The following is a 15,344-nucleotide window of genomic DNA, read 5'->3' on the forward strand; positions in this document are numbered from 1 at the left end:
GGCTAGCCGGATCTACTCTCCACAACTGGCTCCCCTCCCCTCCCCCACCTGTAGCCCCAGGTGGCCAACTAGGTCTACTCCCCACCTGCAGCCCTAGGCCGGCAGTAGCCCTAGGAGGAGGTCGGCAGCAGCCCCAGGCGCCCGATCAAATCTACTCAGGACTTGCATCCCCAGGTAGGCTGCAGCCCCAGGACGCAGGCTGCACTCCCAGGTGGAGGTCGGCTACAGCCCCAGGACGCCGGCTCGCCACCGCCGGCTCCCCTCACCTCTGCACCGTTGGCTCTCCCGCAAAGGTGAGGACGTGACCGTCGGCTTCCCACCTCAGATGTCATTTTTGTTAGCTCATAGCTCAATGCAGGCAGTAGTGTAGTTGGTATAACTCCTCAGTGCATGGTATTGCTGCTAGAAATTTAGATTTGTTACACTTTATAGATGGAAAAGGTAGCCAAGCCTCAAGCAAAATGGGATCCTTTTGTCGCCAAAGTTTAAAATGAAATATGCGTAGAAGAAGTGCTTGCCCATAACAGACCACACAATTGCTTGAATAGTGTGGGTTATGCTAATTTGGTGAAGAAGTTCTTTGAGCGAACAAAGAGACCATATGACAAAGAGCAAATGAAGAACAGATGGGATGTACTAAAGAAGAAATATGCACAGTGGAAAACCTTGCACATGAGAGCCACTGGGTTGGGAAGGGATCCTGTGACTGGATGTATTTCTGCCAGTGATGAATGGTGGGCAGAACAAAATGCGGTGAGTAGTTGAGATGCCATCTTTTGTATTTTAGTACTCATCGGCATGTCATCCTCTAATTGTTATCATTTAATGTTTTAGGCTATGCCAGGATGTATAAGTTTCAAATCTGCAGTTCTGGAGCACGAGGACATGATGCGGATAATGTTTGATGCTATTAGTGTGACTAATGAGACATCCTATGTTCCTGGAAGTGGTCATGATGATGGAGAGGGTGAGGAGCATGAGGCCGGTCATGGTGATGGTGATAGTGAGAGAGTCGAAGGGAGAGGTTCACCACATGTCACACCAAATGCTAACAAAAGGCTAGCTCAAGGTTCCCCCTCAGGAAAGAAAAAGAAGACATATAGAGATCAACTCATGAAGAGGTTGGTCGACACATATGAGAAGAAGGCCCAAAGTAGTAAAAATTCAGCAACTTCTCATGCGGTTGATCATGTTAGAGATGAGATTGGGGCTATGTTGGAGTAAGTCATTAACGATGGTGCTGAAGAAGGGAGTGATGAACACTACTATGCCACCCAACTTCTTAAGAAAAAGGAAAACCGTGATGTGTTCATTACTTTGAAGACACCGAATGGGAGGCTTAATTGGCTGAGGCGGGCATGGGAGGACCGAAAAAATTAGTGTTGTTATGTAGTAAAATTAATTGTTCACTTCCAGACATTATTTGATGTTTTATGTAATGGGCACATTATTTGATGATTTATGTTATGATTTTGCTTGTGCGAATAATTTTTCGTGTATATGCTCCCTCTATTCCTTTGCTCATGCTTCATACTGTGTACCTATTTTAGGTGCTGAAATCAAGATGAGCATCTCCAGTGATGAGGATGCAATTCAGGATGAATCGGGTACTGATGACGATTTCATGTTTGCATATATTGCATTGGAATTCATGGGCTCAACTAGCAGTGTTGCAAAGAACAAGGAGGTGGTTCCGGATGTACCAGTCATGACAGAGATATAGTGGGTTGAAATCCAACTAAATGATAGAGTCCAGTGCTATAATATGTTTAGAATGACAAGGTCAGTGTTCCATCGCCTCCATCGGACTTTGGTTCAGAATTATGGCTTGAGATCAACTAGTGATATTTGTACCAAGGAAGCCTTAGGCATGTTTCTGTGGACATGTGGTACACCTCAATCGTTTAGACAAGTCACAAATAGGTTTGGTCATTCATTAGAAACTGTCAGTAGAAAGTTTAGTGAGGTACTTGACTTAATTTGTAGACTGTCTATTGACATCATAAGACCTAAGGATCCACACTTTGGTACAGTTCATCCAAAACTGCAGCAAGCTAGATTCTAGCCTCATTTCAACGATTGCATAGGCACCATTGATGGTACACACATACTTGTAACTGTACCAAAAAGTGAACATGCAAAATACATTGGACGACATGGTTATGCTTCATAAAATGTCATGGCGGTTTGTAACTTCGATATGTGGTTCACATTTATTGTCACGGGTTAGGCTGGATCTGCTCATGACACTCGGGTATTTTTGGATACTTTAGTCACCTACAAGGATAAATTTCCACATCCACCTGAAGGCGAGTATTATCTTGTTGATTTTGGGTATCCTAATAGAAAAGGATATCTAGCACCTTACAAGGGACAAATGTATCATGTGCCCGAATGGCAACATGGTCGTCATGCGGTGGGATTGAAGGAGGTGTTCAACTATGCTCATGCATCCCTCCGAAATGTGATTGAGCGGTCATTTGGAGTTCTCAAGATGAAGTGGCGCACTCTCTTGCAGTTACCTAGCTATCCAATTGAGAAGCAATCAAAGATTATCGTTGCTTGCATGGCTCTTCATAATTTCATTAGAGACAATGTCATATATGATGAACATTTTGAAACCTATGTGGAAGACAGTAGTGGTGTTGGGTTCTAAGTTCCTTCAGCTGATGGTAGTGGTTCGGCGGAATGATATGAATATGGGTGCTTTTCGTGATGCTATTGCTAATGCGTTGGTTGGATGATTCATTGTTAGAAACGTATTTTGTAGCAATTATATTATCCCAAATGGATGTTATTTTCCACTATTATTATACATTGCAACTTAATGGAATCATATTGCTATCTCAAACTTTAAAAATATTCCCATCATTGTCTTCAGATTATTATGGCGAACCAAAAGAGATATCATCAGTCTCAGAAATACATAGGTCAATTTACCTCTAAAATAAATAATCTATCAGAAATAATGAGAACAGCCAAACCTACTACTTGTTCAAACATGATTCTCCGGATCGTGACTTCTCAAGCCGGGTCACCTACTAAGCGAGACTCATAAAAGCCGAAACAGACACCGCCTAAATCGATCACCAATCCGAGCGATCCCCACGCCGTCGGAAGCCGAAAGTACTATGCCGCCGACCAAAGGGAAGGGGAGAGGTGCGGGGGGCGCGGGCTCCCGCTCCCAGTCGCGGCGTGGACGCGCTCCTTTAAGCCGACCCACGCCCGCAGTGACCACCCGGTCGAGAGCGGCGCTGCGGGAACCCTCGCCGTTACCGCAGTTCGGCAAGCGGTCCAGGATGGCCGAGAAGGGTGGCGATGATGAGGGGAGTTCCTCCAAGAAGCAGAAAACGACGAACGCGAGTAGCCAAGAGAATGCCGCGGCAGGCTCAGCTTCTGCTGCCGCCGGCCAAGAGGATACGGCGGCGGTCCGCCTCACCCGCTACTGTCTCCGACAGGGCCAGCGCGGAGGCCATACCCGATGGCGCCGCCTCCGATGTCTCCTCCCCCATTCGGCGACCATACATGGTCATGGAGCCTTGGGACTCGGCTAACATCATTCCCTACCAGGACGAGAATGCAAAGTACCAAGCGAAGCTCGGTATGTTGCTCGATCCATCGCTTTCTTTTCTCCCCCCTTCGCAGTTCATTTAAAATGTATTTTTTTTCTTAGCTTTCAGTCTAATCAACTACTACAACTTTGTATTATATATTGAATGAATAGCTCGTGATATTCATTTTATGGTGAACTTGTATTATTTGAATGAATAGCTCGTGATAGTCTTTTTATGATGAACATGTCTACATGCAGATCGTCAGAATAACCTCTTATCTCTCAACCACAATGGGCCTATTACGTGTCTAGATGATGAATCTTTCCTCCCTGTTCGAGAGTCTGTCACACAGATGGTTTTCAAAACCGCCAAGGCTGTTTTGGGACTTACATCTTATATCGGTATATACAATGCACTCTCTTTTCCTTTTCTATGAATATGTATAAGACTGCCGAATTTTTTTTTCAATGCTGGTTAATTATACATGGACTATAATAGACTAGAAAAAAAATGAGATTACATATAAGCTCTGTGAAGTTTGCCTTTATTTGCTTTTATATACATATAAGCTCTGTGAAGTTTGCCTTTGTTTGCTTTTATATATACATACATAAACACTGTTTTTTAAGAGTTTGTATAATGGTGCTGCAATTTTTTTTATGTTGGTTAATTATTAGACCATGTGCTGTAATTGCATTAGAATAAAAGAGTTATATACAAGGTTTGGAAAAGAATTTGTATAATGGTGCTGCAATTTTTTTTTATGTTGGTTAATTATTAGACATGGGCTGTAATTGCACTAGAATAAAAGAGTTATATACAAGGTTTGTCAAAATTTTTCGCTAATTGATTATATATACTATACATAATATACAGACAGTAAACTCTTGAAACGGTGTTCTGGTTTCTTAATTGGCTGGAACAAGGACACCAAACGTGGTACTATCTTGACATCTGCAAACTTATTGTGCACGAAATCCCCAAATATTGATGACTGGTCAGGCCCGCGTGAATATGCTCCTGATGCCGAGGTGATCTTAATTCTAATTTATTTTGTTTCATTCTTGTATCACTTAGATTGCTCATTATAATATCTCCATTTCATAACATTTGTCCGGTCCTTATAACAATATGAGACTTATTTTCATAAACTATTCAATGCATTCTTATTCGACACTTCCATTTAATCATAATCAAATGCACTGTCAACTATTGTAAAGCGGGTGGAGTAGATAGGTTATGTTGAAAATTTTTAGAAAGTAAAAATAATAATATAAATCTACCTAAAGAAAATATTATGGAGCATGTCTCTTGTACTATTCTTTTTACTGTTTTTTAAGAAACAATGTCAGTTACTCTTATTGTTTCAGGTGCTAATTCATTTGTTAGATGACACTACTCAAAAAGGCACATTAATCAATTATCACAAGCACTACAATATTGCAGTGTTTGAGGTGGATATGAATATGTCTACAAAGTTAGCCTCCTGTTAGCACTGAACTTGTAGACTATGGCCAAGAGGTTTTTCTTATTGGAAGGGATGAAGATCTAAATCTAAATGCCTCTCATGGCAGAGTGCAATGCATAGATCCAGGATATTATGATCACTATCACTATATGTATCTTGACTGTGAATTTGTCAAGGTACTAATGTAACTACTCATGTGTTTTGTTTTTATTTACATCTGATATAATTTTTCTTGATTTCTCAATTATCACAAAGCTATTCTTAACTATTATTGTCAGCAAATCTCATATTATGGTAAATGTAACAGTTTAGTGATGGAGCGCCAGCCGTTGACACAGAGGGAAGAATTGTGGGAATGGCCAACCCCACTATTGGAGCATCATTCATTCCTCATGTATTTACACTTAAGTGCTTGCGTATGTGGAAGGATTTCAAGTAAGTATTGCTTTTTAGTTCTATTACCTAGTCGCTTCATAGCAAGGCTGGATATCGAGCCAGCTCGGCTCGTTACAGCTCGGCTCGTTATAGCTCGGCTCGTTAACATATTGGCTCGGTTCGTCTTGTTATACAAACGAGCCAGTAGACTAGCTCGGCTTGGCTCGGCTCGCTAGCAAGCTCGAGCTAGCTCGTTTGGCTTGCGAGCCAAATCATTAAAACACAGTACAGAGAGAGATTATAAATTTATAATAGCAATTGAGCAACAAACACATCACATGCATACTTAAAATGAACTAAACAAAGTACTTATAAATTTACTAGATTTTTGTCCAGCCAGCTGCCAGCCCACCACGACCACGACCATGACTCCATGATAGTCATACTCATACAGTACAGCATCATCCATTGAAGGATTCCATTCATCCATACAGAATTTAAGAACGTAGCGAAATATAAATGAGCAACAGCTAGTGTGCTAGACTGATCAGGTCTGCATAGAAAAATATATATATATATATATATATATAGGTTTGCTGTAATGCTGTTACAGCAGCAGCATGATAGCAGCATGCCAAATTGCCAATTGACACCAAAAGCAAGTCAGAAGCATCCATGGGGCGCAGCCAACAGGTCCCTAGTTCTCTTCTCCCTTGTAGCTTGTTACCTGTATGTGAACAACACATTAAGTGAGAACAAATATGATTTCCACCACACCGCTGGACATTCTAAAATAGACTTACTAGTTGCTTTCCACCACACTGTTGGGAAACTCCACACTCTCAGTGTCACCATCATCACCATCTTCTCCCTGTGAAAACAGTAAAAGAATTAAGCATTACATATTTACATACACAAACTTTGGGGAAAAAATGTAGTTGAAAAATAGACTAAGCATCACATACCAGAAGAGCAGGACTTTTAGAACCTCGTATCCAACTAGATGCACAAACTAGTGCTTGAACTGTCGTTGGCTTCAAAGAACTCCTATAATCATTAAGAATTCTACCTCCACCACTGAAAGTGCACTCAGATGATACGCTGCTAGCTGGGACAGCTAAGAACCTCTTTGCCATACTAGACATAACAGGAAATCTAAGAGCATTCACCTTCCAATAGTGTGGAGTAAGTTGAAATTCTTATCATGTAAAGGATGGTTTGCTTCATCTAGGTAGATAAGTAACTCAGATTTTGAACTTTCTGAAGCACTCGACTCTAGGATGGACTGAAATTCACTTGAAACAAGACAAGCCAGTGAGCTGGTTGTTTCCTTTGATGATGAGGTTGATTGAGTGGTTGAGCTGCCACTACCACCCATTTTCCGGCGTTGCTCCAACTCATGCTTCTTGTACAGCTCTTCTAACTCTTTGTTTATATCAGCAACCTCTTGTTCACACCTTGAGGAGTCATAAAGCTCACTAAAATAGAACTGAATATATCTCATTTTGAACCTAGGGTCAAGGATTGTAGCAATAACCATGACATTGTTCTTCACTTCCCAATATTTATCAAATTTGTCTAACATTGCAGCGCACCCATTTTCTTCAAATATGGGTCCTTAGAATTTTTTGCCCTTAACAATGCGATCTTGACTTTCAAAATATAAGGGTAGAAGACATTAGCAGTAGGGTAAACTGATCCTGAAAATGCAGTGGTTGCTTCAGCCATCTCTCCTAGAATTGGTCTAATCTTCTCATACATGTTCCATTCAGATTCTGTAGGTTTCCATGTATAGTTCTGGTCTACTTGAGCATAATAACCAAATGCAGCCCTATACTCAATGCAAGTGTCAAGCATTTTATATGTTGAGTTCCACCTTGTTTTAAAAGAGACAAACATTTCCCAACTTTAATAGCATACTCATTGCAAACCTCTACAAATTTGTACAGGCGACTTGGAGACCTCTTGAAATATTTCACTGTATTCCTTAGGTCACTTATGAGACCTTCTATTTGGTCTAGACCATCATTAACAACCAAATTGACTATGTGGGCAGCACAACGAACATGGAAATATTTGGGATCAAACTGACCATTCTTTCTAGCAACTAGCTTGGACGACAAATTTGTAGTAGCAGTATCATTATTTGAAGCATTATCAAGGGTGAGTGTCATAACCTTATCTTCTATTTTCCATTCCACCAAGCACTAAAAAACAGCATGAGCTATCACTAAACCAGTGTGGGGAGGATCCAACTCAACAAAGTTCAGAACACGGCATTGCAAAACCCAATCACTATCTATGTAATGTGCCACCAAACACATGTACTGAACATTTTGATTGGATGTCCACAAATCGGTAGTCAAACTTATTGATTCAGCCTCTCTAACACTCTTCTTTAGCTGCTCTTTCTCAAATTCATAAACTTTCATGCATTCATTTTTAATAGTCTTCCTACCAATAGATTCATAGTTGCTATTCATCCACTTCATGAAGATATTAAACCATTTATGCTCTACCATCCTAAACGAATACTCATGGACAATTATCATCTTTGCAATCAACTTTCTAGTATGCTCATGGTCATATTCAGTAGGATTAACAACAACACAACCATCATCTGCAACAATGGTGAGTGTACCTTGAGCAAGTTGTTGTTTAGCCTTAGCAAGCTTGTTCTGAAACTGTGTGCAGCAGGCAAGGTGGCGGTTCAGCTGTGAAGTTGCTCCCCCTGAATGGTATACATAACTCTTATGACAAAATCTGCACTTAGCCTTTGTCACCATAACACCGATCTCCTTCGCAGATTGAACTTTTATCTCCTTCAAATACTTCCAACAGCCAGCCCTCTTTCCTTGCTTTACCTTGGTCTTAGAAGGAGATAAATGAATACCAGCCCCAGCCTTCAATTTCTTCCGCCCTCTAGTTGCCTTTGATGGATTTGACGGCACGCTTACATCATCTCCATCCTCCTCCTGACTTTCATCATCATCTGACGGAACGCTTACAGATATAGCAGTAGCAGCATTCATGTCAAAGTTCCTCCGTCGTCCTCCTCCACCGCCTCCGCCAAAGGATCGATGTGCTGCAACACAGATTACATACAGGTCAAAATCAATTTTGCTGCACAACTGGCCTACAGACTACAGTCTACAGATGACAGATCACACGAACCACACACATTGTAGGCCACATCCTAATTCCTACAGATGAGATCAAAGCATCAAGAAAAATAAAGTATAAATAAGTACTTGGATTTGGAGGGATACATCGTACATACTGTGTCCGTGTCTACTGATATGGAGGCTGATGGAGTAGTGGACTTCGCGGCTGCAGATCCTCGACCTCGACCGCGGCCACCGCGATTGCCTAACGAGGACGGCAACTTCTTGCGTTTGCTCCTCTCGATTCAAGACTTGCCGCCACCGGAGAAAGCATCCTTGGAACCTCTTCCTCATCCTCCATGACCAGCTCGAGATGGGAAGGGGAGAAGGAGATGTCGGCGAGCTGGACCGCTGCGCATGGTGGACTGGTGGCGAGCTGGACTGCTGCAAGTGCTGTGCGTGCCGCGCCGTGCGCTTGCGGTGCCTCAGGGGGGGGGGGGGGGGGGGGGGGGGGGAATAGCTGAGCGTGCCGTGCGCTTGCGGTGCCTCGGGAGGGGAAGGGGAAGAGCCGAGCGTGCGTTTGCGGCGGATGGGGAAGCCTGGGGTTGGCTGGGGGTTAGGAGTTGGGGAGCTAGGGTTTACCTTATTGGGCCAATAGGCCAAACGATAAAAGGGCCAGTTCATGTTCCTGAGATCTAATTTGCTTTGGCTCGTTACGGCTCGCGAGCTGGCTCGTTAATTAACCAAGCTGTAACGAGCTGGCTCGTTAATAGACACGTCGTTGCAAATTTCTACCCTCCTTGGTTTCAATGCAACAATCAGCACACCGCACAATCAAGTGGTTTTCGTAACAAAAAAATACAGCAGGTGGTTGTTTTTTTGCAACAAAGTGGGGTGGGGTCTCAATCGAAATGGGACATTGGGTGATTTTGCATTTTCCCTAAAATATTGATACCGTGTTTACAACATGTTCTTGAGTATATAACTATATACCATTTCAACGCTCAACAAAAACAATAAAGAGGCAATTCTCACATCACCTTTGGTTGTGCCTATCTCTTCTGAAATCTAAACAATATTTATTTGGCATAGGTGTGTACCCCGGCTGCACCTTGGACTGAAAGTTTCTTCTATTAAGTTTCTTAGGAGTTTCCGTAGAGAAAAATTGTCCCGCAAGTTCAACATTGAGGCTGGTCTTATTGTTCTACAGGTATATCTTCTATTTGATTATTTTGTACAATCATATTTTAGTGCTAATTGAACCACAGGTATCAGAAGGGTCTGCTGCTGAAAAAATTGGAATCAGAAATGGTGATGTCATCGAGTCATTGAATGGAAAATGTATTCCTACCGTTGTTGAGGTACGGTGTACTGCAGATGTGTTGTGTTCCTTCAAGTGAAGTAGAAAGAATCTGCAATTCATTCATATCCAATTTTTTTGGAACTCATATGCTAGTCACCATGTTTATGCTCGTGATATTTTTATTTGCTCCAATTTTCAGCTTGAGATCATGCTATTGCGTACATGTGAGGATTGTCTTGATAAAGGAGGTGTCCTTGGTTCAAATGTCGATCTTACGGTGAGTTTAGTTTTTCATTTGCAATTTACTTTGTTTCTTCTGTTTGTCCCTAACTAGCAAACATTTTTTTATAAGACAAGGGTGAAGTGTGCAAGTAAATAGAAAGTAAACGAATTGGACTGGTTTCATAACTTATTTCCTACTCATATTGAATAATCTTGTTCTAGATGAGATTAATCGTTGGCACTAATAAATGTGTTTTACCTTTGTAGGTTGGTTTGTTCCAGATGCGCAAACAAAAACGTTGCACTAAAATGCTGACGTTAAATGTATCTGATGACATGGAGGTCATTGCAGAACGTGTGCATCCCTTCCTTTCAACCCTATCAAATTTGCTTGTTGCTGGATTGCAAAAATGTTATTTTCCTTGTGTACTGCCTTCTCTGCAATTGAATTTTGCAGCTGTTCTTGCAATGTTAGTTAGACATAGCGCATGTTTAGTTCCAACCCCAAATTCCCAAAAAGTGCTACAGTACCCATCACATCGAATCTTGCAATATGTGCATGGAGCATTAAATGTAGACGAAAAAAAACTAATTGCACAGTTTGGTTGGAAATTACGAGATGAACGTTTTGAGCCTAATTAGTCCATGATTGAACATTAATTGCCAAATAAAAACGAAAGTGCTACAGTAGCCAAAATTCCCAAATTCACTAAACTAAACACGCCGATACTCTTTTGGACACTCCAACCTGCGACCTTCCTTTTTCTTTGGGGGGGGGGGGGGGGGGGGGGGTAATCCCTCCAACATATTAATTAGTAATATATGACAACTATTTGAAATTTTAGATGTTAATGATCAAAGTTAGAAAAAAATGACTTGCGACGAGGTCAAAGTGAACTATAATTTGAGATGGTGGGTGTAGTAGCATTGTCATCCTTTCTAGTCCTTGCTAGAGCACTTGCTGCTTCTTTCGTACCTGGCTCACTAGTGCCACATTTGTACACAGTTCACTTATAGACAGTTCAAGGATAGGACAACTCAGCTAAATAGCTGAGCAAAATCTGATTTTAGAACATTGGGATGTAAATGGTTTTGACGTGGCTAAAGACAGTTTGGGGTTCATGCTGATGCCCCTTATTACTAAGAATTAGTTTTAACAAAAATAGGTACTATGTTCTCAATGTTGTAGATGATAACTACATATCTATTTGCCTCCAACATTTATGCTAAGCAGCTTTTGTTATCTAATAACACCGATCTTTCTATTGTGTAGGTAAGTACCCTGTCTCTGCAGCACTAAGAAACTCGGTTGATATGAGCTCACGTAAGTCAGTTGATATACCCAATGAATTGTGAATGAGCTTAAGTCATGTCTGGGAAATCTAGTAGAAGGGCTATATTGAGCACGCATGAACTGATAGTAATATGAATCCTTTAATTTTGACTTCCAGGACAGGAGACATGTCAAGCTGACAAGTGACAGGGAGACAGGGAACTTAGGAATGAAGTCTAGCTTGCTTTGAGCATGTATGGCACATAGGCTTTCTTGCAACAGTGTGATAATCGGTTGGTTCAGTTATGACAAGTGTAGACTCCTTATGTATTAGGCCTCGGAACCACTCATCATGCAGTTTCGTTGGACGTGGCGACCTGATGCTAATGTCAGATGACTGCACTGGGCATATGGTACTTGGATGTATAATCCTGTAATTTTGGATTGGGTGCGAACCACTGATCATGGTCATGGAGTTTCGTTGTTCGTGGTGACCTGATGCTAATGCCAGATGACTGCACTGGGCATGCAGTACTTGATGTATAATCCTGTAATTTTGGATTGGGGATGTATTACTTCACACGCTAAGGGCGTTCGTTTTAGTCTCAATCCAAGTGGATTGAAGGGGATTGAGAGGGATTTGATCCTAATCTCTCTCAATCCCCTTTGATCCACTTGGATTGGGGATGATACGAACAAGCCCAAAAAGTTTTCTAAATTAAATTGAGTTATCAAAAATCTAGCTGTAAACTATTGGTTATTGGAGTTCATAAAAATGTTTTGCTTCTATATGAGATATAGAAGAAACGTGCTGTTGCTTTCGCCTTTAGAGAAATCCCTCTACTATGCAAACCGGGGAAAACCGGAGTGGTTCTGACACGTCAGCTGCTAAAATTGATGTATGAGATGAATGTTAAAAAAACATTTTTTTTACACCTCATGAGACCACAAGCCAGAGGAATTTGAAGGATTCCTCTCTAAAATCAAGGTGACATCATGCCAGCTACCAAGCTCACGGGTGATGGCAGCAGTGGCAGAGAGACAAGTAACCTGTGCGAGTATGAGAACTGAAGGAGATCGGTTGATGGTGTTCTAGTGGTAGACTGGTGGTGTGCTCTATTGACAGACACTCCAAAAAAAAAATGTCCCACAGGATAGTCCGTTGATGAGGGTTCATATTTTTTTTGTTCGTATGAATTCACCTCTGCAACAGAGTCTAAGGCCCCGTGCAGCTCTGGGTGGCTCCGGCTCCTCTCATTCCCTGTAGCATCAATGTTTGCACTGTAGCAAGAAGCCATTTCGCTTCCCGGGAAGAAAAATGAACTAGAAAAAGAAGGAGCCGGAGAAACCACGGTTTGCAGCTTCACTAGTTTCATGCTACACTATCATTATAGTGTTGTACCGTGGAGGAGCCGAAGCTGCAAGGAGCTGTGCCAAACCGCCCCTAAAACCCAGTTGATTCACCTACGTTTCGTCTAAACAGACTTTTACTAACAGAGTAACAGGCGTGAAGCACCAGAAAACTTTGGTCCTGATATTCATACACTACCAGATAAATGAGTCACACAGGGTTCTGTCCAACAAAGTTAACATAAAATCTTTGTAAATCAAATTTGCGGTTTTTAACCCAGCAAAAAAAAATTCGGGAGATGAATACGGGCCATGTAATAGCAGCACCTGGCCATTGATGCAGTGTACAAGTGTGGAACTTTTCTTTGTTTGGAAAGTTTCTACCAGTTATGTTAGGATGATCAAATCCGTGTGAACACGAGTATATTAATTGGCATGCGTCATGAGGTTTAAACCGATGCTCCAAACAAGTTTACCAGTTATGTTAGGATGATCAAATCCGTGTGAACACGAGTATATTAATTGGCATGCGTCATGAGGTTTAAACCGATGCTCCAAACAAGTTATCTACCACCATAAAATGGGTACAATTTTTTTTTTTGTACAAAAGTACCCAACAAAACCCTCTCAACTCTCATCTCATCCATGATTTTACAGCACGTTTGGTTTACGGCATCGACCAGTCTTAGAATGATTCGAACCTATGTCCGAACCTACATCGTCGTTTGGTTTAAGTTATGGCATGAGCTCATCCGTCTCCATGTAGCCATAGTCACAAGCAGTGGCGGATCCAAAGGGGGGGCTGGCCCTAATGGCTTGATTTCAAGCATAATTACTGTAGCAAAAGCTTGATTTCACCATTAAATCTTCATGCAAATTAACATCTCCATTGTTTTAGCCCCCCCTTATCCCGCATCGTGCATCCGCCACTGGTCACAAGCTAACAAGGGGAGCCAGTTGGTTCCGCAGAAATTTACCAGATGGACTCATGCGGAACCGACCCACGCTGAATGAAACCAACCGGTAAACCAAACACGTCGTTACATCTCCGTGCCGTCCTGTGCCATATTCTGCAGATCCTCCTCGGTCAACAGCGTCTTCTTGCCACCGCTTCCCATAGTCTTGTCGTGTGGAAACTGTTGCAGAGCAAGTGTTACTATGACAAGCAACAGAGCAGGTTTGGTACTTTGGTCAATGCTGGTGATAAAGAGAGACGAAAATGCTAACAATTTGATACAATGTTCAATATATAGCAACAGTGCCATTGAAGTTTTCCTAGGAAAATTCTTGATGTAAGGGGAAAGGAATCTTGTTAGTTGCGAACACCGAGCCTGGTACTATAGCTTCTGGATGATAATAAAATTGGCATCAGACTGCTTCATCAGGTTTTTGGTCTGTAAATCACAAGTGTGTGATCTCTGTCAGTCTTTGGCTCGGTAATCAAAAATTACTGTTTCATCTTTAATTTGTAAAACTCTACTTCTGCTTAATGAAAACCGTGCCTATGGCACGTTCGAGAAAAAAAATAATGCAAATCGCAATAGCCCAAAGCAACAGAAGCTTCAAGGATAATTTTGTAAAACATACCTCACGAGCTATATGGACTATGGAGAGCCATATCAGTGCTCAGATTTAGGTGAGCATCATGCAAATGCGACAGTATCCACCCAGGCAACTTAGACCGTTTATCATGCTGGCTATATCTGTAAGCAAGAAAATAATTTACCAGAGGTAGAATTTCACATAAAACATTAACACAGCAGGGAAATGAGCACAACAAACGGCATTATGTGTCATGGAAGTATGGATGCAATTTTGCTGGAATTCAGATATAAAAATAAATAAAACCAAGCTGTCCACTTATGGTCCATAAGACCCAAAATAAAGGGAGTATGATATGCATAAAGGTCCATAACATGTAAGTATCAAGCCAAGCAATGGTTATGAAGAGAAAATTGTTGGTGAAAAAATAGTGAACAAATGCACACTGTTTAGTTGGAAAGTTCACATTCATGCATAATTTAATACTTCATAAGCATGTCACCTCTTGTTGATATTTTAATAGATGTTTAAAATAAAGCAGTGGTTTCCAGATGTAACAGTGTGTGGTTGTTCTCTCTCTCACAAAACACTGCATACAGCAGCAGCCAGCTGGCTTTCAGTTGAAGCGAACAGGCTAGTATCATCATCCCATAATCAGCTTTGGAGCGAATAACACGGGCAACACATTGGAGCGAATAACACAGCCAACACATTGGGCCGCTTGCCTCTGACATTAATGAGATTTCAAATTTATTTCAAGAAATTTTGATAGAAATATCTCGACAACATAGGATAAGAGGTGTCAATCAAAAGGAGTTATTTTTCCTGAAAGTAATAATGTTATTACCAAAGCATCAAATGTTAGGAAGTCACCCTCTATCTGAAAAGTTTCCCGGAGGTACTCCAACCTAGCAAGCAATATCCTGCAAATCGTATACAGACAAACAAAGGCAACTATTACGAAATCATTAAGCCACCGCAAATTGCAACTGTGTACATGCATCAAACTACTTATACATACAAAGTAACTATAACTTGGCACCAAAATCAAGGCGTAGAGAGGATTGAAGCTAAATGTGAACAGAACTCACCGGCTCAGTGTGTAGAACACCAAACATGATAACTAATCTGCCATAAAAAGGGCGTACCCAGT

General features: G+C 41.4%; 1 protein-coding gene and 1 pseudogene across 3 annotated transcripts; one reads left to right on the top strand and one right to left on the bottom strand.

The window, feature by feature from the left end:
* The first annotated feature begins 3,086 nt into the window (after positions 1 to 3,086).
* LOC136517484 (uncharacterized) lies at positions 3,087 to 12,013 on the top strand. 3 transcript variants are annotated; one of them, XM_066511053.1, is made up of 11 exons: positions 3,087 to 3,601; positions 3,812 to 3,955; positions 4,431 to 4,585; positions 4,925 to 5,198; positions 5,330 to 5,457; positions 9,594 to 9,711; positions 9,770 to 9,862; positions 10,004 to 10,081; positions 10,294 to 10,368; positions 11,300 to 11,350; positions 11,478 to 12,013. In XM_066511053.1, exons 4-10 carry the CDS (start codon positions 5,172 to 5,174, stop codon positions 11,324 to 11,326), a joined length of 546 nt encoding a protein of 181 aa, XP_066367150.1. In that variant the 5' UTR covers positions 3,087 to 3,601; positions 3,812 to 3,955; positions 4,431 to 4,585; positions 4,925 to 5,171; the 3' UTR covers positions 11,327 to 11,350; positions 11,478 to 12,013. The 3 variants fall into 3 exon arrangements, with proteins under 3 accessions (XP_066367150.1, XP_066367148.1, XP_066367149.1); XM_066511052.1 differs by having other exon boundaries at positions 3,091 to 3,601; positions 10,294 to 10,381; positions 11,478 to 11,999; XM_066511051.1 differs by lacking the exons at positions 5,330 to 5,457; positions 9,594 to 9,711; positions 9,770 to 9,862; ... (2 more) ...; positions 11,300 to 11,350; positions 11,478 to 12,013 and having other exon boundaries at positions 3,090 to 3,601; positions 4,925 to 5,167.
* Positions 5,494 to 8,942, bottom strand: LOC136518785 (zinc finger BED domain-containing protein RICESLEEPER 2-like; annotated as a pseudogene).
* Positions 12,014 to 15,344: the final 3,331 nt, after the last annotated feature.

The sequence above is a fragment of the Miscanthus floridulus genome, chromosome 17 (genome assembly GCF_019320115.1).
Source record: "Miscanthus floridulus cultivar M001 chromosome 17, ASM1932011v1, whole genome shotgun sequence".
Classification (NCBI taxonomy): domain Eukaryota; kingdom Viridiplantae; phylum Streptophyta; class Magnoliopsida; order Poales; family Poaceae; genus Miscanthus; species Miscanthus floridulus.